The 26,588-nt window shown below is 61.3% G+C and overlaps 5 protein-coding genes and 1 long non-coding RNA gene across 13 annotated transcripts; 5 read left to right on the top strand and 1 right to left on the bottom strand.

The window, feature by feature from the left end:
- Positions 1–4: 4 nt before the first annotated feature.
- Positions 5–1,139, top strand: GDPGP1 (GDP-D-glucose phosphorylase 1). Its single transcript, XM_039557476.1, is given in 4 exon segments — positions 5–638; positions 641–871; positions 874–1,052; positions 1,054–1,139. Coding segments are annotated over 4 exon segments (1,071 nt in total). The 5' UTR covers positions 5–28; the 3' UTR covers positions 1,105–1,139.
- TTLL6 (tubulin tyrosine ligase like 6) lies at positions 5–9,548 on the top strand. Of its 3 annotated transcripts, none has more exons than XM_039557460.1 (14): positions 5–86; positions 1,863–1,903; positions 2,978–3,096; positions 3,586–3,716; positions 4,081–4,237; positions 4,451–4,594; positions 5,139–5,224; positions 5,334–5,559; positions 5,989–6,173; positions 6,768–6,956; positions 7,419–7,554; positions 7,869–8,081; positions 8,373–8,715; positions 9,272–9,548. In XM_039557460.1, exons 3-14 carry the CDS (start codon positions 3,076–3,078, stop codon positions 9,526–9,528), a joined length of 2,088 nt encoding a protein of 695 aa, XP_039413394.1. In that variant the 5' UTR covers positions 5–86; positions 1,863–1,903; positions 2,978–3,075; the 3' UTR covers positions 9,529–9,548. The 3 variants fall into 3 exon arrangements, with proteins under 3 accessions (XP_039413394.1, XP_039413392.1, XP_039413393.1); XM_039557458.1 differs by lacking the exon at positions 5–86 and adding an exon at positions 1,144–1,447; XM_039557459.1 differs by lacking the exon at positions 5–86 and adding an exon at positions 1,144–1,447 and having other exon boundaries at positions 7,875–8,081.
- Positions 7,456–7,899, bottom strand: LOC120410532. Its single transcript, XR_005602738.1, has 2 exons — positions 7,815–7,899; positions 7,456–7,668 (listed from the first exon to the last, which is right to left on the bottom strand). It is a non-coding gene; the product is annotated as an uncharacterized LOC120410532 (long non-coding RNA).
- Positions 9,549–9,856: 308 nt separating the features above from the next.
- On the top strand, positions 9,857–12,371 carry HDDC3 (HD domain containing 3). 2 transcript variants are annotated; one of them, XM_039557472.1, is made up of 6 exons: positions 9,927–10,005; positions 10,074–10,184; positions 10,255–10,886; positions 11,438–11,493; positions 11,590–11,830; positions 12,085–12,371. In XM_039557472.1, exons 2-6 carry the CDS (start codon positions 10,102–10,104, stop codon positions 12,213–12,215), a joined length of 1,143 nt encoding a protein of 380 aa, XP_039413406.1. In that variant the 5' UTR covers positions 9,927–10,005; positions 10,074–10,101; the 3' UTR covers positions 12,216–12,371. The 2 variants fall into 2 exon arrangements, with proteins under 2 accessions (XP_039413405.1, XP_039413406.1); XM_039557471.1 differs by having other exon boundaries at positions 9,857–10,184.
- Positions 12,372–12,403: 32 nt separating this feature from the next.
- VPS33B (VPS33B late endosome and lysosome associated) lies at positions 12,404–19,777 on the top strand. Its single transcript, XM_039557464.1, has 23 exons — positions 12,404–12,499; positions 12,663–12,743; positions 12,827–12,888; positions 13,044–13,093; positions 13,309–13,376; positions 13,597–13,642; positions 13,937–14,031; positions 14,369–14,473; positions 14,797–14,893; positions 15,024–15,101; positions 15,395–15,468; positions 16,381–16,467; positions 16,551–16,641; positions 16,826–16,900; positions 17,210–17,274; positions 17,342–17,396; positions 17,478–17,524; positions 17,886–18,018; positions 18,284–18,357; positions 18,879–18,980; positions 19,156–19,231; positions 19,303–19,419; positions 19,645–19,777. The coding sequence occupies exons 1-23, from the start codon at positions 12,404–12,406 to the stop codon at positions 19,722–19,724; spliced, it is 1,854 nt and encodes a 617-aa protein (XP_039413398.1). The 3' UTR covers positions 19,725–19,777.
- On the top strand, positions 19,777–25,741 carry PRC1 (protein regulator of cytokinesis 1). 5 transcript variants are annotated; one of them, XM_039557467.1, is made up of 14 exons: positions 19,777–19,793; positions 20,442–20,574; positions 20,882–21,004; positions 21,353–21,586; positions 21,663–21,833; positions 22,043–22,192; positions 22,422–22,569; positions 22,655–22,791; positions 23,037–23,132; positions 23,249–23,395; positions 23,732–23,842; positions 24,023–24,133; positions 24,726–24,911; positions 25,524–25,741. In XM_039557467.1, the coding sequence occupies exons 2-14, from the start codon at positions 20,485–20,487 to the stop codon at positions 25,596–25,598; spliced, it is 1,779 nt and encodes a 592-aa protein (XP_039413401.1). In that variant the 5' UTR covers positions 19,777–19,793; positions 20,442–20,484; the 3' UTR covers positions 25,599–25,741. The 5 variants fall into 5 exon arrangements, with proteins under 5 accessions (XP_039413401.1, XP_039413403.1, XP_039413400.1 ...); XM_039557469.1 differs by lacking the exon at positions 19,777–19,793 and adding an exon at positions 20,112–20,217; XM_039557466.1 differs by lacking the exon at positions 19,777–19,793 and adding an exon at positions 20,129–20,217 and having other exon boundaries at positions 24,726–24,875.
- The last annotated feature ends 847 nt before the right edge of the window (positions 25,742–26,588 follow it).

Genomic DNA, 26,588 nt, shown 5'->3' on the forward strand with positions numbered 1-26,588 from the left:
CGGGTCCGCGGGGCCAGTAGTGGCAGAGATGACGGCGATGGCGGGAGGGGAGCTGAGCGAGCCAAACCCCGAGGAGTTCGTGTACGGTGAGGAGGACTTCGTGCTACAGGCAGCCGGCTGGGGCGACCCGGACTCCGCGCCCTCCCGGTTCGACCGGGTGCTGCTGGCGGGGTGGAGCGACCGTATGGAGCGGGGACTGTTCCGGTACCGGCTGGGGCCGCTACCCACCCGCGTCCTGCCCGGCCCCGTGCGCCTCGTGGCGCAGCTGAACGAGCAGCGCAGCGCGGAGCGCCGCCCGCCGCAGCCCGTCCGCAGCCTCCGGGATCCCTTCGACCCCGGCGCCTTCAACTTCACCCGTCTGCGCCCCGCCGAGCTGCTGTTCCGCCTGCGCCGCACCGGAGGCCCGGGGCCGCCACCCGACCCGCTGCTGGTGGCCATCAACGCCAGCCCCTTGGAGCGGGGACACGTCCTGCTGCTGCCCGAACCGGCGCGGCGGCTGCCGCAGGTGCTGACGGCCCCGGCGCTGCGCGGGGCGCTGGAGGCGGCGCTGCTCAGCGCCCACCCCGGATTCTGCGTGGGCTTCAACGGGCTGGGCGGCGGCGCCTCGGTGAACCACCTGCACCTGCACGGGCTCTACCTGGGCGCCCGCTGCCGCTGGAGGAGGCGCTGGCCGAGCCGCTGGGGCCGCGCCTGGGGCTGCTCCGCGCCGGACCGGCCCCCGCCTTCCTCTTCTTCGCCTCTGGCCCTGCGGCGCTGGAGCCGGTGTCGCGGGCCGTGTGCCGGGCGGCGGAGCACCTGGACGGTGCTGGGCTGGCCTGCAATGTGCTGGCCACGCGGGGCGACCCGCCGGGGGGGCCCGGGGCCGGAGGTGGCGCGGGCTGCGGGTGGTGCTGTGGGCGCGCCGGCCCCTCTTCGGCCCCAAGGCGGGTGAGCCCTTCGCCGTGGCGTTGTGCGAGCTGGCGGGGCTGCTGCCGCTGCCCGCCGAGCCGCTCTACCGGGACATCACCGAGGTGCAGGCCCTGAGCGCCATCCGCCAGCACCTGCTGCCCGAGCCCCGAACTGCTGCACCTCGGTGGGGAGCTGGCGCGGCTGCTGGAGAGCTGATGGTACGGGCACCGGCGGGGCTGCTGCAAAGCTGACGGCACCGGGACCGGCGGTGAGGCCTCCGCGCGCAGGGGCCGCTGGCGCGGCGGAGGATGCGGAACTGACTGTCACGTGGCCCCAGGGGGCCGCTCCGCCTGGCAATGCCGACGTCTCTATGGTCCGGTCGCCATGGGAACGCGGCGGACCCGGGAGCGGTGCGATGGCGGCGGCCGGCGGCGGCGGCGGGGGAGCATGGGCCCGGGCCCACGCCCGGGAACTCCTCTGGGCGAGGAGGCGGCCGTCGCGCGGCCCCCCCGGACCGTCCCGCTGCCCCCGCCGGACCCGAGCCGCGGAGGAAGCGCAGGCGAGTGTGGGGCCACAAGCCCCCGGCAGGGTCCGGATGGAGCCCATCCAGCCGCTGCCGGAGGCGCCTCCCGCTGCCTCACTCGCGCCTCAGTCCTAGCCCCAGCCCAGGCGTGCCCCGGCCCCGCTGGTGCCCGGCGCTGCCCAGCTCCCGGGAGCCGGGCCAGGGCCCCGCTGACCCGAAATAAATAGTGTTCCCCTGAAATTGCCCTAGCGATCCCCTGTGTGACACACCCGGCCACGGCTCCGTGCCCGGACCAGCCTGACCTTCTCCTTAGGGCTGTACCGAATCCGGGCTGGCTTGGTCAGACTGCCCGGTGTGCTCTGTGCGTGTGTGTGAGGGATCGGGGCTGTGTCCCCACTCTGTCCTACGCCCGGTGCCTCGCTGAGCTACTGTAATCTCATCTCTATTCCAGTGTCCCCTCCATCAACCTGAGCGGCTGCAAGTACGAGAGTGGTAAGTCAGAGGGGCTGGGGGGGGTCCCTGCAGGCTTCCAGCCCACACCCGCAGGCTCTGCAGGTGCCTGCACAGCCAGGAGCGGTGCTGGAACCCAGTTCCCACTGGTTTATTTACTGCTGCCAGTGACTGGCACAGGGCCCCCCGTGTTAGTGGGGAGTTTGTCACGCTTTGGATTGAGATTTCTCCTGATTTAAAATGTGCAACAGCAGCGCGAGCCCTCAACATCCCCCACACTTGCATTTGCCAGCTGTCTGCTAAAATGGGCAAGAACGGTTCCATCAGGTACAGTGCAAGGGAGTACCTGGGCTTGGAGACAGGACCTGAGGGTTGTCAACTATTTAAGGTAAAGTTGGTAGTGAACAGGCAGGATCTGTACCTGGAACCTCTCCCTGTGCTGTCCATCCCTGGTAACTCCAGGGAGCTGGTCCACTCTCCTCTCTCACTCTTCTTTCCTTCCACAAGCTGCATCTTGAAAGAACAAACTCCTGGCCCTGGAGGGGTGTTATTAATCTACTTTGCTAAGGGATCTTGGTGTGCACGGACCCTCATCACCTCCCAACCCCTGCCACATTCATACTTGGCACTAGCATGAACCATCCCAGCAGAGAGCTTTTCCTGCAGAGCTGTCTTCTGCTGCTGAAAGACCTTTGATTTGGGCGATTAAATTCACACCTTCGCAATTTGTATCTGCCTAAGATAAGGCGTAAGACCCATGGGAAGTTCAACCCTGCTGTTGAGGGGCCCTGACACCTCAAGACAGGTGGAATTAGAGGGTTAAGAGCTCCCAGAACACTTGCAACCAGAGGCTTGGCGGGTTGGCCAGACAAAACTGGTGTCCCTGACACCTCCCAAGGGGTCACGCCAATACCTTATACCTCTGAGAGGGGAACTGCAGCCTGGAGAGGCTAGTCCATACTCCATCCCTTGTTATTTTGGGGGAGTGTCAGTCCCTGTATGTGGCTCCTCAGCCAGAGATTCATTTCACATTCCATCCCTGGTTATTTTGGGGGTTTATCAGTCCCTGTACATGGCTCCCCTGCCTGGCCCCTGTCACTGCTTGCCTTGGCACAGTGCGGCGGGCAGCACAGCACTGCGGGCTGAAGGAAGCGGGAGAAAACGAGGAGTGGACGGTGTACTGGACAGACGGCGCAGTCTCTTTGGAGCGCCTCATGGAAATGAAGCGGTTCCAGGTAAACAAAATGGCTGCAGGAATTGCTCAGGGATGAGGGTGACACAAGGCTGTCTATGGAACAGCATGTGGCAGAGTGAAACAGAAGCATCCAAAGCAGTGCCACGTGCCATCTGTGCCTCGGCTCCAGGGCGCAGGGTCAGATACCTTTGCTTGTGCCATGTCCCTGGTTGGTGTCACCAGCAGCATTCAGCAGCTATGGTGGGAGCAGGAGCGTTCCAGCCCTGCAATGTGCTGTGAAATAAACAATTGTCGATAATAAATGGCTCTTACAGCGCTCCAGGGCTAAGATGGAATGGGCAGATAAATCACTAGTGAAGCTCAGATACAGTAGCTCTAGCAAGTCTCACCCCTCAGTAATAGTTCAAGGCAGCCACAAGCCTGGCTTCCCACTCACTGCTGCTTCTCCATGCACAGGCTCTCCTCAGGGCTGGGAGAATCCATCCCCGCAGGGTCTCTGCTGATCTGGGTTTTTCTGCTCCACTTTCAGAAAATCAACCACTTCCCAGGCATGATCGAGCTGTGCCGTAAGGACTTGCTGGCTCGCAACCTGAACCGCATGCTCCGGCTCTTCCCCACGGAGTACAACATCTTCCCCCGCACATGGTGCCTGCCAGCCGAGTGAGTGGCATGGGACAGTGCCGTGGGGACGGGGTGACACGGCAGGGGGAGGCTGCTCGCCTGCTCTTTCTGGGCACCAGAGTCCAAATCTTAACTTGCCTTGGCATGCACCATGGTGAGCTCTTCTGCAGACCTTCCAGTACAGGTAGAGATGAGGGCAAGGAAAAGGTGGGATGCGGACAGCTGGGTCAGGTCACACAGGGATCAATCTGTGACTTGATGGGGAATGGGGGTTTTGACTCCTCCCCTGCAGAAGTTCAGTGTGTGCTGGCCTGCAGCGCTACGGTTTCAGTATCCAGCTGTTAGAAGAGAGTTCAGAGGGGCATTTTTTGCAGCTGGTGATAGTCACCTCTTCCTTGCACAGCTACGGAGATTTCCAGGCCTACAGATCCACAAAGAAAACAAGAACATTCATCTGCAAGCCTGACAACAGCTGCCAGGGAAGAGGGATTTTCATAACCCACCACCTGGAGGAGATCAAGCATGGGGAACGCATGATCTGTCAGCAGTACATCTCTGAGGTACTGGGACAGTCCCGGAACACCGGGGTGGGATTCCAGCCTCCTCACTCTGCCAGCATGCCCCATGCTCCCCGGGTCTCCTCAGGTCTGCTGGAGGTGTGGGTGTGGCTGCAGCACATCGAGGACACAGACAATGCTCGCCCCTCTGCTGAGCAGCACAGGCAGATGGAGCAAATCCTCACCTCACCCTTGCTCCTGCCTCTTTCCTCACAGCCTTTCCTCATTGATGGATTCAAGTTTGACATGCGCATCTATGTGCTGGTCACATCCTGTGACCCACTCAGGATTTTTCTGTACAAGGAGGGCCTGGCCCGGTTTGCCACCATGAGGTACATCGATTGCAGCAGCAGAAACCTGGTAAAAAGGAAGTTTCAAAAACACTCATATAGTATCTGTAGGTGTCAGTTCTTAACTTGTCCTGGGGGCATTCCAGGCCTTGAAAAGGCAGGTGTACTGGGAGTTGCAGGAGTCCCAGCTTTTCTGTTCTTCCTCTATACCCCGTCCTCCTCACAGGAGGTATTTCAGGAGGGACAGTAGATCTACCCCAAGGCCCCACATTTGGGCTGTTTACTGGAATTACCACAGAATCATGGAGTTGTTTGCTTGGATGGAACCTTGGAAGGTCTCCAACATCATGCTCAAAACTTGGTCAACAATAAATTCATATCTGGTTTCTTGGGGTCTCACCCCATCAGGTTTTGAAAACCTTCAGAATGAAGACCCCCTGGTGTCTCTGGGCAGCATGTTCTGCTTCTGGCCCTGATAAGCGTGCTCAGTTCCACACCATTCCTACTCTGCCTGTGCTTCAGGCAGAAAAGAACACAGGAGTATCTGGTGGGGCTGTTTCTGTTCTTGCTCAGTGGTTCAGAGTGAGTAAATGTCTCTTGTGGTTCCCTGCCAGGGTGACATCTGCATGCACCTGACCAACTATGCAATCAACAAACACAATGAGAACTTTGTCCAGGATGACACGATGGGCAGCAAGAGGTACTGGCATGTCTGAGCATTGCAAGAACACTGCCTGGGGACACTGGTTTACCTCAGCTTTCCTGGGGTGACACAACTGAGCCCTTACCACCTCCTGTTCCCCACACAGGAAGCTGTCCACCCTGAATGCCTGGATGGCAGAGCACAGCTATGACACAACAAAGCTCTGGGCAGATATTGATGACATTGTTATAAAAACGCTGATTTCAGCTCACCCTGTGCTGAAACACCACTACCAGAGCTGCTTCCCCAACCACACTACTGGCTGTGCCTGCTTTGAAATTCTGGGCTTCGACATTTTGCTGGATAGAAGGCTGAGGCCATGGCTGCTGGAGGTGAGGAAGGAGTGGAGACCTCAGAGCTGGGGGACTAGGACAGGGGGGTTGGGGTGAACATGGTTTGTTTGATTCAAAAGGGCCTCCTTGCTCACAGAATTAACCAGGCTGTGAAGCCAAACAACCTGCTGTGAGCAGGATCCATTTCCTGCACACCATCTAACAACAGGGAGTTTCCCAAGCCTTCAGACCCCTTGTCCTGTGAGCACCCTGAATGTAACAGTTGCCCTCTGTCTGCACCCTGTGGGGTGGGATCCAGGTGACCTGTGGCACACGTAGGTAACACGCTGCAGGAGAGAGTGCTGCATGTGGCTTCCTGCTTCCTGTCTCTGATACAGGGAAGAGCATCCATGGGACGGTGTGGGGCATGGCTGGGGCCATGGGCTGGGAGCTGGGGTGCCAGGTTAAGTTACTTGCTTGTCTTGGCAGGTGAACCACTCTCCCAGCTTCAACACAGATTCTCAGCTAGACCATGAGGTGAAGGATGCCCTTCTGTGTGACACCTTCAACCTGATCAATGTGCACGCCTGTGACAGAAAGAAGGTGCTGGAGGAAGACAAGCGGCGGGTAAAGGAACGGCTCCTTCAGGCCAACCAGACTCCCCGTGAGTCCAGGTATTGCTGTTCTCCCACAGTGCTGCAGGTCCCTAGTGAGCAAAGACAGGGCATGACAGGGCAGGACAACACCAGGGTTGGCTGGTGGAAGCTCCCAGAGCCCACAGCATTCTGCAGCCTCTGAGCTCTACCAAGCCATCTGCATCCTGCAAGGAGGAGCCAGGGCTCCTCTCTGGGTGCCAGGAGATCTGTGACACCTGGTGCTCTGGGCCCTGACAGAGCTATCCTCAAGCTGCACCTGCTTGTTATCTCTTTCGCTGGGGATGGGCAGTGCCAGCATCCCAGGCTGGCAGGGATGCTCACATGAGGAACCACAGCCCTGCCTCAGGAACTGGGAGTAGCCTGGGCATGGGCCCTTCTCCAGGGCAGAGGTCCTTTCCAAGGCTGAGGGTTTCCCCTTCCTGTGTCTGCATGTCCTTTCACAAGCTCGCGTTCAGTGAGCCTGCTGCCTTGCAGGCAAGGCACAGCTCTCTCCAGCTACTGTTTCTACCAGGAGTCCTGGGATAATCCTGGGACATGCTGAGCATGTCAGCCCTGTGCTCTGCCTGCCTCAGAGCCTCCCTCCACAGTTCCCTGTCCTTTCTCCTGCTGCAGGCGCAGAGAGCAGGAGAGCAGCCAGGCTGCCTGGCTGGCCCAGGCTGAAACCTACGAGAATGAGCACCTGGGGGGGTTCCGACGCATCTACCCAGGACCTGGGACAGAGAAGTACGAGCCATTCTTCCAGCAGGGCAGGTCCCTCTTCCAGGAAACAGCAGCATCCAAGGCACGAGAAGAGCATGCCAGGTACGCTGCTCCTGTGGAAACCCACTTCTCACAGGTGGCATGGAGACCACGTGCTCCTGATCCCTCCTGGGGAGCAACTCAGCTGCTTGGCAAGTGTAAGAAAGTGGGGAGAATGGGAGGGGAAAGGAAGGAGCCTGCATGTGCTGTGGCACCACAGCAAAGTAGCTCCTTTTAGATGGACCCCAGAGAGGCAAGGGCAGTATTCTATTGACTTTTGGACCCTGGAGACACCATTTCCCAAATGTCCCCCTCTCTTTTGGCAGGCACAGCCTAATCCAAGGGCATTTGTCTTTTTAAAAGTCTCTTTACAAGCATCCCTGTCCCATCTCTTCGCACATTTCTATTACGGGCTATCCATACAGAACTTTGGCCTGCAGTAAATGTCCTCAGGTTGAAGACTGTCCCACAGTCTTTTGCTATTGTGGCTCTGAGCCAGTGAGGGACTCTGCTGTTCTGTGGCAGGCAGCAGCTGGAGGAGATGCGCCTGAAAAATGAAAAGCTGGAAGCTGCCATCAGGAAGAAGAAAACTGAGAGGATCCAGAATAAAAATACAGCTCCTACAACCCACCTCAGAAGCACCAAGACATGGGATAGAAAGGTACCTGAGTGTCAGCATTGTCCATGGGCTCTCCAAGTCAATGACATGGCTCTGGGAGCTATGCTGGGCCATTGGGGCACTCATGGAGCTGAAATTCCAGGTTTGACTCCTTGCCTGAAGTTCAAAGTCGACAGCTTGTGTTGGCAGTACTTGCAAGCACCAGTGTTGTGCCTTTCCACTTTGGCTCTCACTGGGATCTCTGTCCCACCCTGAGACTGTAACTGTCCCCAGGGTTGGAGCAGCTCATGGCTTTGTCTCACCTGTGCATTATCCCAGCTTCAGCTTTGCTATAGCTCAGGTGTTTCTCTGCCGAGGTGCAGCGCATGCAGTACAACTCCATGCAGCCCCAGGACATTGTGGAACATGAAGAGAAGAGGAGAGTGAATGCTCTGCTGCAGCGTGAGAAGCTGATCCGAGACCTGGGCATCACTGATAAGCTTTCCCGGCTGCTCCCCACAGCTGAGGGAGGATCCTCCCCACAGCTGAGGATCCCCCACACCCAGGGATCCTGCACCCTCCGGAGCCAGGTAATGGGATTGCCAGAGCCACCCCACACAGCCAAGGCAGAAGGATGGTGAGAAGTGAATTGGGCACTGAGCATCTCTGGTGGGGCAGGATGGGGGTCCGCTGCAGGCAGATCAGCTGCTGTGCCTTCAGGATGAAGTGAGGCTGGTGTGGTGGTAGGAGCATACCTGGGGACAAAGTGTGGGGCGATGCTTTAGTGAGCACCTGTGCATGACTAGACAAGACTTTTCCTTCCCATCTCCTGCCAAGGCCTATGGAACTAAGCCATGGCCATTTTGCTTCCCTCCTTCCAGCTGCAGTTTCCCTGGGATGCCCTCGGAGACCACAACACCCGCGATTTAATGATGCTTCTCTCATTCCTGGGAGTCCCAGCTCAGCCCTTGGGGGACAGGATCACGCACAGCCCTAGAGGCAAGGCCCTGCTGCCGCACATCCCAGGCCCAGATCCCAACGACATGCACACCCTCTGTGTTCGAGGCCGGAGTGTCCCGTACCACGTGCGGCACGAGGGCCCCCGGGCGCTGGGCGGGGGCTGGCTTCGGGGCCGGGCAGCGGCCACCCAGCCCTGTGCCCAACCTAAGGGGTTGCAGCTGAGAGACCAGCAGCTCCCTGGCATCGGAACCCAGGCAGAAGGCTGTAAGTATGCATCACCTTCCTGTGGATGCTCCTGGCCTTGCCAGGGTAGGAGGAATGGGTGAGCTGGATGGAGTTCTCAGGGATGCTGGGACACTGCAGAAGGGTCACCATGCTCTGCTTGGTGCACTGGTAACCGCTGGAAGTCTCTGTCTGAGGCTTGGAGCATCCCATTTGCAGGGACAGGGAAGAACCATGGGTGGTTTCCCAGGATCAAGGGTTGATGTGCAGGGGGAGTATGAGAAACCAGGAAAGTCAAAGGGGTGCATTGGCTCCTGGGGGTCAGAGGAGACATGGTGACACAGCACAGGCCCCAGCCTCTTCCCAGGCCTCACTCCCACCACACTGCTCCCTGCCCATGCTCTTACCCTCCATCCTCACCCAGCCCTGCCTGGCTCCCTGGTGTCTGCTTCGTCCACTTTGCAGCCTTAGGATGAGGGGAGCAGGAGCAGAGGAGGGGTTGCCAGGACCAAGCCCCACCAGGAAGGGCAGTGGGGGGGCTGCTGACCTGCAGAGCTGCTGGCTCTGCACAGCCTCACATCTGTCTGCACTGTTCTAGGTGATGCTGGTAGTCTGTCATCTTCCCATGGAGGCAGCTGTCCCCCGGCTTCCCCCGCCAGCCCAGGGCAGGCCACAGGTGATGGCATCTTCAGCTGTGCTGTGGTCCAGGAGCTTCCCATCACCACTGCCGTTCACATGCAGCACACACATGCCTCATACCATGGCAGAGCCTCGTCGTGCCAGTGTGTCACGCCATGCCAGCACCTTGCACCATGCCAGTGCCTCACACATTCACAGCATGAAAAGCACAGGTAGCATGGCCGAGGGCTCAGCCTTCCTCCCATGTGTGCTTGCATGCGAACCAGGACTGCTGGATAGGTTGGCTGCCTCCACCAACTCTGAGATCGGCTGCTGAGCCGCCTGGCCAGAGCCTGGGCCCAGCATCGTTCCGGCCACCCGCCCCAGCTAGCTTCACCTCTGCCAAGACCGGAGGCTGGTGCTTGTGCCCCTGTCCGTGCCCTGCCCGCACTCGTGTCTGTGACCTCCAGCCGCCTGCAGCGAAGCCCTCCAGAGGCCACCTCGCTCTGGACGCGTCGGAACCTCGCTTCCCCCGCCGGGGCCGCTCCCCCCCGCCGGCCCCGCCCGTTCCTGGGCCTGTTCCTGGCCATGGCGGTGCTGCTCCAGCGCGGGGCTGCGGGCGGTCCCGCTCTTCGCCAGGGCCCCGCGGCGGGCGGCGGCGGCGTGGCCCGGGGACCCGGAGCCGCCGGACCCGGCGCTGGAGGAGACGGAGAGGTGCGGGAGCGGTCGGCCGGTGTTCGGGGCCTGTGCCGGCCCGGGGCGCTCACGCGTGTCACCCGCAGGGCGCGGCGGCGGCGGGCGGCGGCGCGGATGGAGCGGCTGCGGCGGGAGCTGGGCGGGGGACGCAGAGCCCCCGATCGCGCCCTGACCTGGCAGGCGATGGAGCAGCTGCGGTGGAGCGGGAGACTGGGCGGGCCGCGCCGCGCCCAGTGACCGCTCCGGTGACCGTGCCCGTGCCCGCAGGTTCCTGCGGCAGGAGCTGCCCGAAGGAGTGGCCGTTGGAGCGCCTGGCCCAGGGCTTTGGCGTCAGCACCGACGTGGTGCGGCGGGTGCTGCGGAGCCGCGGCTGCCCCTCACCACGCCGCCGCCTGCGGCAGGACCAGCGGGCACTGAGGCGCCGCCGCGACGGCACCGGGACGGGGACCGGGACGGGGAGCGGGGGACGGACACGAGGTGCACGCCCCCGACGGGACGCTGTTGTACCGGCTGCCGCGGGGCTGGGGCGGGCCGGGCCCAGCACGCAATAAATGGTGTTGGGACCCGCCTCCGGCTGTGTTGCTTCCGTCGCGCCGGGCGCGGGCTCCGAGGCCGCGGGAATGGACTCCGAGGCGCCGGCCCTGGGCACCGCGGCGGCGGGGATGGGCTCCGAGGCGCCGGCCCTGGGCACCGCGGCGGCGGGGATGGGCTCCGAGGTGCCGGCCCTGGGCAGCGCGGCGGCGGGATGGGCTCCGAGGCGCCCGCCCTGGGCTCCGCGGCGGCGGGGATGGGTTCTGAGATGGCGCGGCTGCTGGAGGCGGTGGACTTTGCAGCCAGGAAACACAAGGCGCAGCGGCGGAAGGATCCCGAGGGCACCCCCTACATCAACCATCCCATCGGTGCGGCACCGCGTCCCGCTCCCGGGAGATCCCCCGCGGCCCCTCTCTCCCAGAGCACCGCTCACCCCTGCAACCCTCCCTGCCCCGGAGCGCCGCCAACCCCCGGGAGCCCCCACCCTGGCCCCTAGAGAGAACCGTGTCTCTTCTCCCGTACCGTGTCCTTCAGCCCGATAGGGGCAGAGCCCCCGAAGCACTGCAGCCCTCGCCCCAGCCCTGTGTATGGCTGTGGCTCCCACCACACTGTTGCCCTGCTGTGGACGATGCCCACAGGAGTTGCTGAGGGGCCCCTGTGACACAATCGCACCTGCCAGGCCCGGGGACAGTGCCCACCCTGGGGGCAGTGCTAGCCCCTGGGGCCTTCCTGCCTGCCCAGCCAAAGGATTCACTGCGCAGGATGTGCCTGTGGGGTTTCCCCTGCCCAGGGTTGATCTCGGGCAAACCTCACTGCCCACCGTGCAGCACAGCCCCCCTGTCACCCACGGGAGCCACTGTCCCGGTTCCCAGGAGCTGCCTGTTTCCCGGTGCCATCCACTTTTCCGCTCTCGCTGCAGGCGTCGCCAGGATCCTGGCGCATGAGGCCGGCGTGACGGACATAGTGGTGCTGCAGGTAAGGCCGTGCCCTCCCCTGCCCCTGCCCTCCCCTGCCCGTTCCCTTTGGTTGGCCCGGACCCCTGCAGTCCCCCTCGTCCCCTCCCCGCTGCAGGCCGCCCTCCTGCATGACACAGTGGAGGACACAGACACCACGTTCTCCGAGATCGAGGAGTGGTTCGGCGCAGAGGTGCGGCGCGTGGTGGAGGAGGTGACGGACGACAAGACGCTGCCCAAGACCGAGCGGAAGCGGCTGCAGGTGGAGCGCGCCCCCCTTTGCAGCCGCCGGGCCAAGCTGGTCAAGCTGGCGGACAAGCTGTACAACCTGCGGGACCTGAACCGCTGCACGCCGCAAGGTACCGCCCGCGCCGGCGGCACCGGCACGGCGGGGACGGGGGAGAACCCGGCTGATCCCAGCCAGCAGCACGGCTGGTCCTGTTGGCTGTGCCCCGTCCGCGCCGAGGTTGCCCTGGGCCGGGGGCGGCAGTGGCGGGAGGTGGTGGGGGCAGTGTCCCCGTGTCTCTGCGTGTGTGTCGTCGTGTCCGGGAACTCGGGGCCGGGCGCGCCCGGTGCGGCGGGACCGGAACTGACGTTACACATGTCCCCGCAGGGTGGTCGGCGGAGCGCGTGCAGGAGTACTTCCGGTGGGCGGCGCGCGTGGTGTCCGGGCTGCGCGGGACCAGCGCGGCCCTGGAGGGGGCGCTGCAGCGCCTGTTCGAGCAGCGCGGCGTGGCCGCGTGACCGCCGGGCCGGGCCGGCCGGGCGGGGCGGGGCCGGGCCGGGCCGGGCCGGGCCGCCTCGGCCAATAAACGTGCGCACAGCTCCGCGTCCCTGCCTCGCCGTAGTTCCGCGCGCGTCCGCCGCCGCGGGGTTCCGGCCGCGCCGCGGTTCCGCGCTCGGGCGTTCCTGGTGCCGGCCCGGCCCCCGCCATGGCCCTCGCCGGGCGACGCGACGCGCCCGAACCGCCGGACTTCGGGATCCTGAAGCGGCTGGCGCGAGACCAGCTCGTCTACCTGCTGGAGCAGGTCCGGGGGCCACCCGGGACAGGGGTCCTGCACGGGGGCGGGCATGGGGAATCGGTGGGATCGGTATCGGCTCTGGGGTTGGGGGTCGGGAGTCGGGGCCGGCCCGGGAGGGGCCTGGCACGGAGCAGCCGCTGAGTGCCGGCTCACGCCCTCCTGCCCGCAGCTCCCCGGGAAGAAGGACCTGTTCATCGAGGCCGACCTGATGAGCCCCCTGGACCGCATCGCGAACGTGTCCATCCTGAAGGTACCGCGGGGTCCGGTCAGGCGGCCCCGGCCGCCCCTGCCCGCCACCACCGCCCGCGCCGAACCCGCGCCCTGTCCCCGCAGCAGCACGACGTGGACAAGCTGTACAAGGTGGAGACGCGGCCGGCCCCCGGCGCCAGCGACCAGTGAGTGCCCCGGCGCCCAGGCTGCCTGCGTGCCTCTCCCGGCTCAGAACGCGTCTGTGCGGAACCTGCTGGTGCCCGAGCACAGCTTTGGACAGAAGAGTCCGGGGCAGGCAGGGACGGGTACGAGGAGCCCCTCTCTCCCCTCTGTGGTGCAGGTTCTGCTTCCTGGTGAGGCCACGAGTGAGGACGATGAGGTTCATTGCCGGTGAGTGCGGCCCCAGGGGCAGGTGCCCCTCACCTGGGTGCGGTGCTCTGGGCACCGCTGTGCATAGGTCCGAGAGGGGCTTCCGGCGAGTCCCGCTCCCGGCGTTTCACTTGTGCCTGGGGTGGTCGGGCTCTGTGAGCCGAGGGACCACGGGCCGAGGGAGCCGTGCCTGGCAGGGTGGGCAGCTGTGCAGGGTTTGTGCGGGGTGTTCACAGATATTGTCAACGCTGACAAGATGTCAGGAAGGAGCAGGAAATACAAGATCATCTTCAGCCCCCAGAAGGTCAGTGGAACCCACGGTGCTGCCCGTTCCCCTGTCATTCTGTGCCTGCCCAGCCTTTGCACCCTCCACCTTTTCTATAGGCACTGAAAATTCTTTGTTTCTAACCCAGAAAAGTTTAAATAAACCCAAGTGTTGTGACACCTGGGAAGGAGCTGGGCCCCTCCAGAGCTTTTCCTGCTAAGAGCTTGCCTGGCCCTGAGGGTCTCCCCTTCCCTTCCAGTTCTATGCTTGCGAGATGGTGCTGGAGGAAGAGGGGGTCTTTGGTGGTGAGTGGAGCTGCACTGCTGGCTCGGGGTAGCTGACACTGCATAATCCCATTTAAATCCCAGTGCTGGGATCCCTGTGTGGGCAGGGGACACGGGTTCTCTCGAGGCTGGCTTGTGGGCAGATGTGTGCCTGTCACAGTATTGGCCCCTCTCTTCTGCCTGAGGAGAGGAGAGAGGGTCCTGCCACCCATCCTGTCTGGAGCTCCACAAGCCCTGTTTTGGGGCTGCTGTGTTTCTTGGGGCTCTTCCTGCCCAGGGCTGCATAACTGTCCCCTGTCCCTGTCCCAAACACAGATGTCACCTGCGATGAGTGGTCCTTCTATCTGCTGCCCCTGGATGAAGACATCATCAGCATGGAGCTGCCCGAGTTCTTCCGCGACTACTTTCTGGTCAGTGGGACACTGCAGGGGGGTGACAGCCCATCCTGTCCCCTGTGCCTCACTGGGGCTGGGGACAAGGTGCTGTTTGGAGAGGAGGTGTGTGACATCCTGCTCAGCCCCTCAGCCTGCACTGCAGGCACCATCTGCTCCCCAGGGGCAGTTCCTGTTGGGGAGTGGCAGCTTGCCCCCGAGCTGGTGCCTCTGCTCCTGGCTGAGCAGCTTTGGGGCATCCCATTGTGTTCCTCCTAGGAGCTCCCAGCACAGGGCCCACTCCGTCCCCAGTCCAATCCCCTGCCGTGGCAGACCTTCTCAGCCAGCTGCCCACACTCACTCCTTCATCCTGCAGGAGGGAGATCACCGCTGGATCAACCCCGTTGCCAGAGCCCTGCAGTTGCTGAACTCTCTTTATGGCCCTTTTGGAAAAACTTACGGCATTGGCCGCTGTGCTAAGGTATGGCTGGCACTAGGGCTCCCTTGGGTCCCCATCAGGGGTGTGGCTTGCAGGGACCTGGACCCCATCAGCCATGTGACAGCACGTCACCACAGAGGTGTCACTGCGCTATGCCTCCTCCTGGGCAGGTTTTCAGGGGGTCCCATATGCCAAAGTGGGCAGCAGAGGGGCAGCTGCTGCTCACTGGGGTGTGGTGGAGCCCCCCGTGCCCTGCAGGGGGGAGGATTTGTGCCTGGCCTTGGTTGTGAGCCCCACAGCGTGCCAGGGCCCTTGGTGGGAGCCTGGGGCTGCTCCCCCACCCTGGCAGCCTCTGCCCCTCACAGATGAGCTACGAGCTGTGGCGGGACTTGGAGGAAGAGAGTGAGAGCGAAGGCCAGGGCAGGAAGCCTGAGATTGGACACGTCTTCCTCATGGACAGAGGTGGGCTGAGGCAAGGGCAGCGGCTGGAGGGGAGCGGTTTGGGCAGCAGGTCTCCCAGAGGGGCAGGGAAAGCCTGTGTTGGGGTGGCTGGAGGACTGTGAGGGCAGCCTGGCTCTGTCTCTCTTGGCAGACACAGACTATGTGACAGCACTCTGCTCCCAAGTGGTCTACGAGGGGCTCGTGGACGACACCTTCCGCATCAAGTGTGGTAGGCGACAGGGCAGCACAGGGCTCTGCACTCACAGCGGGGCACAATGGGGCTCTGCACACACCTGGCCAGCGGCTGCAGGGTTTGTGCCTGGCACTGTCAGGCACAGCGCTGTTCCCACAGGAACAGTCCCAGTGTGAGGTGCTGCTGGAGGTCATCCACAGGGACAGTCCTCACTTTGACCAAGACACTGGGCTGGCATCCCCTGTCTCTCCTGCCTCTTACAGAGAGGCTTGTGCATGTGGGAATGTTGCTGTGTCTGGGACAAAGCAGCTCTTCACTTTTCCCTGCAGGCAGTGTGGATTTTGGGCCAGATGTCACCTCTTCTGACAAGAGTATTAAGGTGCTGCTCAATTCCCAGGACAAAGTGAGTCCTCACAAGCCTCGGGGGAGTCCCATTGGTGGGAGGAGGCAGAGTGGACCATTCCCTTCCCCTAAGCTTGAGCAGGAGTGGCTGGGGACTGCTGGGCCCCCAGAGCATGGGTTTAGGCACAGAGACCAGAGAAACCTGCTCTGCAGGTGCAGCTCCATTTCTGAACCTGTCAGAGTCCCTGCATGCAGGACTGTGTCCCAAATGAGCGTTGTAAGGTCGCTTAAGGAATCACCAGCAAAGGTATCTGCAGAAACAGGTTTAATATAAAAGCTGTAGCATGACAAAATTCGTTGGCAAAGTTTTAAATGGTTAAAGCACACAGATGAAAAGCAAACAAAAATTACAAATCAGTCAATACAAACCAAAATCAACCCAAAAATATCTATGTGGAGGTGGAGGTGGGGAATATGGGGGGAATCAAAAGGATAGGAAAGGGTAAGGATAGAAAGTAATACGGAAGACTCTCTTGTTGAGTCACAAGGTTCATAGTAATTTTCCATCCTGGCCACAACTCAGGTTGATATCTAACTATGGAATTTGATAATGAAAATATTATTCCATTTGGGTTTTTATTCAGGTTACAAAAATAAGTTTCCCAGGCTGTTCATTAAAAACCAGGAGCTCATTAGACAGTACTAGTTCCTGGGAAGAAAGAGTGTTTCTGCTAAGCTGGGGAGGAGCTCAGCCCAGGTGCTATTCATCAAGGCTGATCCCTGAGGAGCATTTCTCAGGTCATGGTGTGGCCTGGGTCAGAGGGATGCACCAACACAGGTTGCTGTGCCATCAGCCAGTGTTTTGGGGTGTGTGGCCAAAGTGCTGTGCAGGTTACTGGGGAGCATTGGCCCTGGGGTCTGTGTCTCCAGGGCTGCAGCTGGCTGGGCCCTGGTAGCTGTGGTGCTTCCACAGGTGTTCAGCCAGATTCGGAATGAGCACTTCTCCAGCGTGTTTGGCTTCCTGAGCCAGAAGTCACGGAACCTGCAGGCGCAGTACGACGTGAGTGTCACCCTGGCGTGCAGGATGCCTGCAGCACTGTCCCTCGCAGCTGGGCTGCCACCCCCGTGCTCTCCCTCCCACAGCGGCGCCGGGGCATGGACATCAAGCAGATGAAGGACTTTGTGTCCCAGGAGCTGAAGGGACTGAAGCAGGAGCATCGCCTGCTGAGCCTGCGTAGGAGCCTGAGGGGAGGGAGGGGCCCTCGGGTGTACTGCAAGTGCTGGAGCACCGGGGAAAGCAGGGGGCTGGGGGGCCCTGGATGTGCCCAGGAGGGGCAGGGCAGGGGCTGTTGGTGTGTGCCAACAGTGCCTGCAGAGCCCTTTCCCCTCCAAAGCTGCTGTGTCTCTTGGTTGTGTAGATATTGGTGCCTGTGAGTCTATCATGAAAAAGAAAACCAAGCAGGACTTCCAAGAGACCATCAAGGCTGAGCACTGTGAGTGCTGCTCCATGCCCTGTGTGTGCCTGCCCCTGTCTCAGTCTGACCCATGGCCTCGCTTGCCCCAGGCCCAGGCAGCCTCACACCTGGGTGTTCCCTGTGTGGCCACCGTCCTGCCAGTCCCTTGTTTTGGGGGTGTCTCAAGATCCTGAGAAGGGTCAGGTCGCACCCTCTGAGGGGGAATGTCTGCTGGGGTGGGGGCCCATTCCCTGGGGCTTTGGACGGGCAGCTGAGCCCAGAGGCCAGACCCCAGCTCGGTGGGCTGGCAAGAGCCCTGGGGTGATGCTGCCTGTGCCCCTGTCACAGCACTGCTGGAGGGCTTTGATGTCCGTGAGAGCACCAGCTTCATCGAAGAGCACATTGACCGGCAGGTGAGACCATGGGGATGCCTGCTCCCGCTGCCCCGTCCTGCCCCAGCTAAGCCCCTGCTCCCCACAGGTGTCCCCCATTGAGAGCCTGCGCCTCATGTGCCTCCTGTCCATCACAGAAAATGGTGAGTGCCCAGCTGTGCTGGGCCAGAGCAGTGGCACTGAGCCCCAGCCCTGGCACAGAGCTCACCTGGTGCTTCCCACAGGTCTCATCCCCAAGGACTACCGCTCCCTGAAAACCCAGTACCTGCAGGTGAGGGGCCCAGGGAGTCACTGCAGGGCAAGAGCTGTGTCAGATAGGGGTTCCCCTCCCTGTGGTTCTGGCCACGAGGTGCTGGGCAGCAGCACTCCTGGGGATGGGCTCTGCCTCCACAGACTCTTCATCAGTGACAGCACACCCAGGCTGTCTCTGCAGGATAGACCCTGCCTCCACAGGCCCCACTTGAGCCCCACTTGAGCCCCTCTACAGGCTCCACTTGAGCCCCTCTACCTGCCCCTGCCTGTGCTTGCCAGGGGGCTCTGAGCAACCTGTGCCTCGCTGCAGAGGGGACACCCTGTCTGCTTCCCATGCTTGCATGTGGGGCTCCACACTGATCTGGCTGCCCCGTTCACAGAGCTACGGGCCCGAGCACTTGCTGACCTTCCACAACCTCAAGCGCATCGGGCTGCTGACGGAGCAGTCAGCTGGGGAGACCCTGACAGCCGTGGAGAGCAAAGTCAGCAAGCTGGTCACAGACCGTGCTGCAGGTGAGCCAGCCCACTGCCCCATGTCCCTGGGAGCTGCTGCCTCAGATCTGGCTGGAAGCACATGGCAAACGTGTGGGCTGCAAGCACCAAGTGTGTCTCCAGCAGTGGTGCTGCAGGCAGTGCAGTGGGCTCTGCTGTGGGGACACCAGGGCTAGCAGCCGCCACAGCCGTTCTTCAGAGCACACAGCTCTGCACATCTCTGCCAGCCTGCGTTTGGGATCCAGACAGAACCTTTTAAGATGTTTCTCCTTGTCATGTTTTCCAGGAAAGATCACAGATGCGTTTAATTCTTTGGCCAGGAAGAGTAATTTCCGAGCCATAAGCAAGAAGCTGGGGTTGGTACGTTCTCGAGGGGTGCTGGCTGGCTGCAGTGCCTACAGAGCAGAGAGCTCTCCTTAGCCTGTGCCCGTGCCCAGGCTGCAGGCTCCGCACTTGAGGGGGACACAGCTCAGGGCCAGAGCTGCTGCAGCTGCTCCAGGCAGCCTGCAGGCTTCTCCCCAGGGCTGGGGGCCATTGCCAGCTTCCCACTCTGCCCAGACCCTGCGCCCTGTGAGTGTGGTGCGGGGCTGGGGCTTTCCTTGTCCCCTTCAGACACAGCAGTGGCACTGGGCAGGCAGCCCTGTGCCTTCCATCCTGAGGCAATGCGGGGTCCCAGGGTGCTGGCGAGGTGACCTTTCTTCCCCTGGCCCTCACTGCACAGCCCACCCAGGCCATGGGATGCTGGCTCTGGTGTGGTGGGGCAGGAGGTGGGGACAGAGCCATGCTCCAAGCATCTGTCCCTCCTCACCCCTGCACCTCTGAGTGGGGGTGAGGCCCCAGGCAGCCTGGTCCTGTACCTCTGGTGTCACCTGTCACTGCAGATCCCTCGGCTGGATGGCGAGTATGACCTCAAAATGCCTCGGGACATGGCGTATGTTTTTGGTGGGGCCTATGTGCCCCTGAGCTGCAAGATCATCGAGCAGGTGAGCTCATCTGCTGCTGGAGAGAACTGGGCACATCCCCTCAAGCCCCTGCCTCGTTTTGGGGAGTCCAGCAGGGGTTCCTCTGCCCAGGGCTAGGGCTGATGGTGTTCATCTACTGCTCTGAGCCTCCTGAGCAGTGCCCAGCACCCAGCCAGACACCCCACCTGTCCCTTAGGTGCTGGAGCGCCGGGGCTGGCAGGGCCTGGAGGAGGTCGTGCGACTGCTCAATGGCAACGAGTTCTCTGTCTCAGGTGGTGGTAGGGGCAGGCTGGGGGCGGTGGGCTGGCAGCGGGCATATCCTACAGCACTCTTCCCTATCCAGACAGCACTGTGGAGGACAACCCTGCCTGGGAGTCCCAACGTGTTGTCCTTGCTGTCTTCCTGGGGGGCTGCACCTTCTCTGAAATTGCTGCACTCCGCTTCCTGGGGAAGGAGAGAGGTAGGAGTGGCTTGGGGAGGGTAGGGAGCAGGCAGGAGCCTGGGGATGCTGCCATTGCAGCATGCAGCCAAGCAGGGTCTGTGCTCAGGAACCAGCACAGGCTGAAGCCCCTGGGGAAGGGGGTGGCGAGGTACACAGCTCTCCTGGAAAATGGGCGCGGACAGGGCTGGGAGTGTCAGTGCTGCCCCACAGCAAGGCTGGGGCACCGACGGGCCTTTCCTACAGGGTGCAAGTTCATCTTCCTGACCACGGCCATCACCAACAGCGCCCGCATGATGGAGGCCATGATTGAGGCCAAGGCCTGAGCCCCGGAGCGGGCCGAGGGAACCCTGCCAGTAAACATCTCTGCTGACAACGACCCGGCCTAGGGCTGTGTGTGTGAGGGTGGGCGCTGGCGGGAGCGCTACCCCGGGGACAGCGGCCCAGCGTTGAGGCGGCGGACGCGGCGGGCCGGGCGGGGTCCCGGTGCAGCCCTCAGCGCATGCGCGGGGACGCGCAGGCACCGCCCGGGGCGGGGTCACGGGGCCGCTGGCAGCTCGGGAGTGCGCGGCGGCGCCGTTAGACGCGGCAGGGCGGTGGCGGTCTCGCTCCGGATTGGCTGGAAGCGCCGAAGGCTCTCCACTGCCATTGGCTGGGGGGCGGCTTGGGGCGGGGCGGAGGCGCGGGCGGGCGAAGGGGTGCAGCCCTGGTGGCGGTTGTGGGCGGGGCCGCGGTGACGCGGCAGCCAATCAGCGCGGCCGGGAGGGGAGTTCGAATCGGCGGAGCGGCGGCAGCGCAGCGCGGGGCGATGAGGAAAAGGTGCGGGAACGGGGGAACCGGGGGGAACCGGGAACCGGGGCTGGGGGGCACGGCTGGCCGAAAGTGCCGGGACTGCTGGGAACCGGGGCTGGGGGGCACGGCTGGCCGAAAGTGCCGGGACTGCTGGGAACCGGGGCAGGAGGTCACGGTGGGACGGGCGGCGGCTGGGGGGCTCTCGGGTCCCGAGACTGTCCTTGGCCGCTGACGGCCCGCGGTGCTCTCAGCGAGGTGCTGGCGGCCGAGGCCGCGTCCTGCCTGAATCGGGCCATGGCGGCGCTGCGGGACATCTGGGAGGAGATCGGTATTCCCGAGGAGCAGCGCCTGGAGCGCACTGACGTCGTCAAGAAGCACATCAAGGTGAGGGGCGGGGCGGGGGGTCACCGGATCTTCTGTTGAGCCGCGTACCTGCTGCAGCGGGAGCCCGCGACCCGAGCAGCTCGGAGTGAGCTCACCCAGGACTGCTCTCTCGGGTCTGCCGGGAGCCCTGTCCAGCTGTTACCACGCCTCTGCCCTTGCCCTGTGCAGCCCCGTCTCACTGGGCTCCCCACGCTGCCCACACCTCACTCGGGCCCAGCCGTGGTCTCAAGCGGTGCCCACTCTCCCTGCACGTCCCCTGCTCACTCTCCATTCCCACACCCTGCCTCTAACTACACTTGTGCTGCAGAGTCTCCTGGACATGATGGTGGCAGAGGAGGAAAGCCTGAAGGAACGTCTCCTGAAGAGCATCGCCCTGTGTCGGAAGGAGCTGGACACCCTGTGCAGGGAGCTCCAGCTGGGCCCCTTTGAGGTGAGGTGTGGAATCCTGGGATCCTGCTGGCAGCAGTGCTGCTGCCTGGCCTCTGCCTTGGTGTCTCGAGAGGCCAGAGCTCACAAGGCAAATATCTATCCAAAACTGCTTTTTCGGGTGCTTGGTAGAGCTAAGGGATTTGTGGCTTCTCACAGGCCAGGCACTGGTAGGTGGTTGTGTGGTGTTCTCTAGCATCTTGTTTTGTGTGTTGCTGGTGTTCTTGCACCTTCCTGGGGAACATCTTGCTCAGACCCAGGCCTGGTGCCCCCAGTGTTTGTATAAAAAGCCTAAAGCCTGAGTCAGGTGTGGGAGAAGTGTGGAACAGAGCTGATTTCTGGCCTCTTGCAGACAGAGGAGGAAAGTACCATCCTACAGATGGAGAAGAACCTGCGCACGCGTGTGGAGGTGCTACAGAAGCAGAAGCGGGACCGGAAGCAGGAGCTGAAGGCCCTGCAGGAACAGGACCGAGACCTGTGTGACATCCTGTGCACAACTCTGTTCAGCATCGACACTGGGAGTGTGCCCAGCCTGGAGGACTTGGACCGCTACCGGCGCCATGTGGCCTCCCTCAACACCCTGAAGGTGAGCGTGGAGGGTGAGGGGGTCGCTGAGAGGCCCGCAAGGGGCCCCTGGTTCCTGACACTGCCCTCACCCCCAGGAGCAAAGGCGGGAAGAATTTGTCAGCAACAAGCGTCAGATCATTCTGCTCATGGAGGAGCTGGACCACACCCCGGACACTAGCTTCGAGCGGGACGTGGTGTGTGAGGATGAGGAGGCATTCTGCCTGTCCAAGGACAACATCGTGGCCCTCCAGAACCTGCTGCAGCAGGTATGTCATGCTCTGAGGCAGTGCTGGGGGCTGCTGTGTGTGCTGGCAGCAGCTGCCACCATGATGTCAGAGCAACTGCTAGGTTTTGAGCAAGGCTGCATGTTAGAATGCCCTTTTCAAGGGGCTGAGATCTCGTGTGCCAAGCGTGCGGATTTGCAGGTGCAGCAGAGCCAAAGGCTGCGCTGACCCCCTGCTCCCCCTCCCTCCAGCTGGAAGCCCGGCGGGCCCTGAACGAGGCTGTGTGCACGGAGCTGCGCGCCAGGATCGTCGCGCTCTGGGAGAGGCTGCAGATCCCGGAGGAGGAGAGAGAGTCCTCAGCCGTGCACCTGGCTGGCTCCAGAGTCAAAACTAGGAGAGCTGTAAGAGCCCTGTTGCGCTCGTGGTGGGAGGGCTGGGGGCAGCAGCTCCTGGGGATCTCATGCTCCTGTTTGCTCAGTAAGGGGTGAGGTGAGCAGGCCAAATTCTGCCAAACACCTGCCTGGAGGCTGGTGCTGGCAGCTGCCTCATTCTAGAGAGCGGCTCATGCAGAAGATGAATCCCGTTCTCCTCCCTCTTCCTCCCTGACCTGTGCTCTGGTCCTGGGGATAGTTGCAGCTGGAAGTGGACCGTCTGGAGGAGCTGAAGCTGCAGAACATGAAATCCGTGATCCATGCAATCCGGGCAGAGCTGGCTGATTACTGGGACAAATGCTTCTACAGCCAGGAGCAGAGGGAAGGCTTCAGCCCCTTCTACGATGGTGGGTGCTGGCTGGCCAGGCAGTTTTGGGGGAGGGATCCCAGGGGTTCCAGCACCCCCCTGAGCTGGCTGTTGTGCCCTTCCAGAGGATTACACAGAGACGCTGCTCGAGCTGCATGATGCTGAGGTGGGCAAGATGAAGATCTACTATGAAACACACAAAGATCTGTTTGAGGCTGTTCAGAAGTGGGAGGAGAACTGGAAGCTGTTCCTGGAGCTGGAGGTATTGTCCAGGCAGGAGCATGCCAGGTCATGGATCAGTGTACACCTCTGCTCCCATGGGCAGAGTGCTCTGGGAAGGAGCAGGGGAGCGCTGGGAAGTCATGGTGGGCCAGTGCAGGGATGGGGTGCTGTGTTTTGAGTATTGGGGTGTTGGTGCAGGGCTGGCTCCTCTGGGGCCTTCACCACGTGAGGCTGAGGGCATTGGGTGGTGTGTTTGTGTCTCTCATGACCCCCTTTCTCTACCAGCGCAAAGCAACTGACCCCGGTCGCTTCAACAATCGCGGAGGAAACCTGCTGAAGGAGGAGAAGCAGCGAGCAAAGCTGCAGAAGACGCTGTCTAGAGTAGGTCCAGCTTTGGGGAAGGACCTGTGGTCCCACTGACAGAGGAAAAGGGATTCTTGGGTGTGGGGACACCTGCATTCAGCGCAGCCCCTACACTGCTCTCATGTCCTGATCAGCTGCAGGAGGAGCTGGAGAAAAAGGTCCAGACCTGGGAGCAGGAGTTCAAGGGAGCTTTCCTGGTGAAGGGGCAGCAGTTCATGGAGTATGTGTCAGAGCAGTGGCAGCTGTACCGTCTAGAGAAGGAGAAGGAGAAGCAGGAGCGGGTGAGTACAGAGCTGAGCATGTTGGCTTCTGCCTGGGAGTGTCCCTGGCTCTTGCCTAAGAATGCGAGCCTAGGGATGTGCCTGCTGGGCCCCGGGCTCTGCATGCTCATTCCCAGCCTGGAAGTGGCAGGCAGTGGGGCTGGTGCCCATTGCTGTCACACCCATGTGGGCCGAGCCCCTTTCTGGCCCAGAAAAGTGCCAGAGGTGACACTTGGCTCTGGATGCCTGTAAATCTGATGAAATTCCTGCCGTGTGGCTGTGCCAGGCTGTCAGCAGGGCAGTGCCCACTGCCAGTGTTGTGGTGATCTGGTGTGCAAGTGCAGGTATCTCCCACAGCACCTGAAGAAGAGCCGGCAAATGGAGACGGAGATGCTGTATGGCAGCACCCCACGGACACCCATTAAGCGGCGCATGCTCAGCCCCCACACACCTGCCAAAGTAAGCAAGGTAAAATGTCCCTGCAGAGCAGTGTGGTGGCCTGGGGTCCTGCCTGGAGCTGAGTTCTCCCTGGGCTGGAGCATGGCCTTGTGCTGGCCTCAGCCTCGTGGGGATGTGTGGGGAGAGATCAGGGTGCTGCAACCCCATGGGAGGATGTCCTGTGTGATGTGTGCTCTGCTGTCTCCTCAGCTCCACGGCACCTCCATCGCCAGTGCCACCCCCAACAGCACTGTTCGCTCAGCCTTTGGGGGTACCATCTCCCACTCGCCCACATCTCGGCTGCCACCCTCTGGGAAGAAGGTGAGGGGCCTTGGGGGAGTCCCTGCCCGGGGCTGGGCTGGAAGGGATGGGTGAGCTGAGATGGTGCAGCTCTTCTTGCTGTCACCCCATGGTTCGCTGCCTCCCCTGCTGAGCTTGTGCGGGACAGAAGCCCCTGTTTGTCCACAGTCTGCTCTGTGGGGCTACTGCCATCCTGCTGGGGTGTTGCTCACTGCTGACCCGAGGGAGGAGGAGGGTGCCAGAAAATCTTCCTCCAGCCCAGATTTCTAGTGTACTCCTGTTCCTTAGTGCTGAGCCTGCAGCTTGGGGGACCTTCAAAATGTGTGTGTGCTGCTGGACAGGGCCTGAGCATCCTGGTCTAGTGAGTGGCATCCCCACCCATGGCATGGGGGTGGAACAAGATGGGCTTTAAAGTCCCTTCCTACCCAAATCATTCCAGGATTCTGTGATTCTATGCCATATGTTTCAGGGGCCAGAATTGGACCCTGGAGTCTGGAGAGCTCCTGGAGCCTGACACTGCTCTGGCTCCACACAGCAATGGGTAGTGAAGCTGCTGCAGCTCTCCTGCCTCTGCTTGATTCCTGCATCCCATAACTGTCACCTCTGCCCACAGTTCGGCCGGGCTCGGACTCCCAGCCGCGCGGCAGCGAAGCCCCCCCGACCCAGGCTGAGGGAGCGGAACAAGGAAAACGTGGCCCAGCTGGATGGAACCACCCTGAGTGGTGGGTGCACCCCCACAGCCCCTGCCCAGCGTAACCACAGCGTTAGTTCTGTTGCCAGCACCTATTCTGAGTTTGCGGTAATTCACCTCTTCTAACCCCCCCCTCCCCTCACTGCACAGCACAAAACCTTTGCTCCCTCCTCTCCAAGCACCCCATGGGGCTGTGTCCCCCCGCTGTGTCCCTGCACAGCACCCCGTGTCCTCTCACAGGGTGGCTGCTCCTGCCCCTGCCTGTGACTCCCCATGGAGAACTTCAGAGTTGGAGGCGGAGGGCCCTGAGCAGCCACTGGGGACAGACCACCAGCCCAGAGGACAGGCTGCAGTCAGGGACACACCTGTGCAGGGACAGACCCAAGGCAGAGCCCTGGAGGAGGGAGTGAGCAGAGGCTGCCAGTGGATGGGGCTTTCCTCTCTTGGGGGGGACCCTGTGGGGCCTTGGACAGCCTCTGTCCTCCCATCATGCTGGGCTGAGCCTGAGACTTACCACTGTATGACACTACCAAAAACTTTTTATACATTTTAGTAAACAAAGGCATTTATGTTCATTGGGTACAAGTTACATAGTTCAAATTAATTTGCATTTCATCTCCTTTTGGCAGCCTGGCTTGCCCTTTCTCTGTCCCCCCTGAACTGTGCGGCAGCAGCCCCCTCCCTTCCCTCAGCCCCCTCTCCCACTTCTTGTTTCCACAGCGCGAACTTTCAAAGGCTTCCAACTTTGAAAGCACCACTCATGTCCTCAACTCCACCACCAACAATGCCGCGTGATGAATCCCTGTGCTGGCAGCTCTGCACGGCCTGCAGCATCTCCTGCTCCAGGATAACCCTCCTCTTGGTTGCCGCTTTAGAAATGTGCTTTTATTTAAAAAATTTTTCTAGATGATGTGAATAAAGTCCCTGTACAGCCCCCACCTCTGAGTGGATTTGCTGGGGTCCCCAGAGGGGGGGAAGGCAATGGAAGGGCTGGGGCAACCCTGAATCTCAGGGTGTGGCTCTGGGGAGTCCCAGCCAATCAGGAACAGAGCTGCAGTTTCTTTGGCCAATCAAGTCCAGCAGCTCCAATCTGCATCCTGATTGGCCAAGTAAGCTGGAGTACTGATCCACATCCTGATTGGCTGAAGAAAACAGCAGCTCCAATCAGCATCCTGATTGGATGAATAAGCATCCAATCCATCCTGATTGGAACTCCAATCCACATTGTGACTGGCTGAAAAAGCTGGTGCTTCAATCCACATCCTGATTGGCTGAAAAAACTGGAGCTTCAAGCTCCATCCTGATTTGCTAAAAAAGCTGGACCTTCCACCACATCCTGATTTACTGAAAAGGCAGCATCCTCAGTCCGTGTCGTGATTGGCTGAAAATGCTGCTGCTTCAAGATGCATCCTGATTGGCCAATAAGCTGGAGCTCTGATCCGTGTCCTGATTGGCTGAAAAAGCACCAGCTCCAATCCGCACTCCCATTGGCTGAAAAAGCTGGAATGCCAATCCATGCCCTGACTGGGCAAATAAGGTGATGCTTCGATCTATATTGTGATTGGCTGAAAAAGCAGCAGGTCCAATCCATGTCCTGATTGGCCGAAGAAACTGGAGCTCCAATACGTGTTCTGATTGGCTGAAAAAGGCAACACTTTCAATCTGCACCCTGACTGTCTGAAAAAGCAGCAGCTCCCATCCACATCCTGACTGGCTGAATAAGCTGGAGCGTCAATCTGTGTTCTGATTGGCTGAAAAAGATGCAGCTCTGATCCACATCCTGGT

The sequence above is a fragment of the Corvus cornix genome, chromosome 10, assembly GCF_000738735.6.
Source record: "Corvus cornix cornix isolate S_Up_H32 chromosome 10, ASM73873v5, whole genome shotgun sequence".
NCBI classification, from domain to species: domain Eukaryota; kingdom Metazoa; phylum Chordata; class Aves; order Passeriformes; family Corvidae; genus Corvus; species Corvus cornix.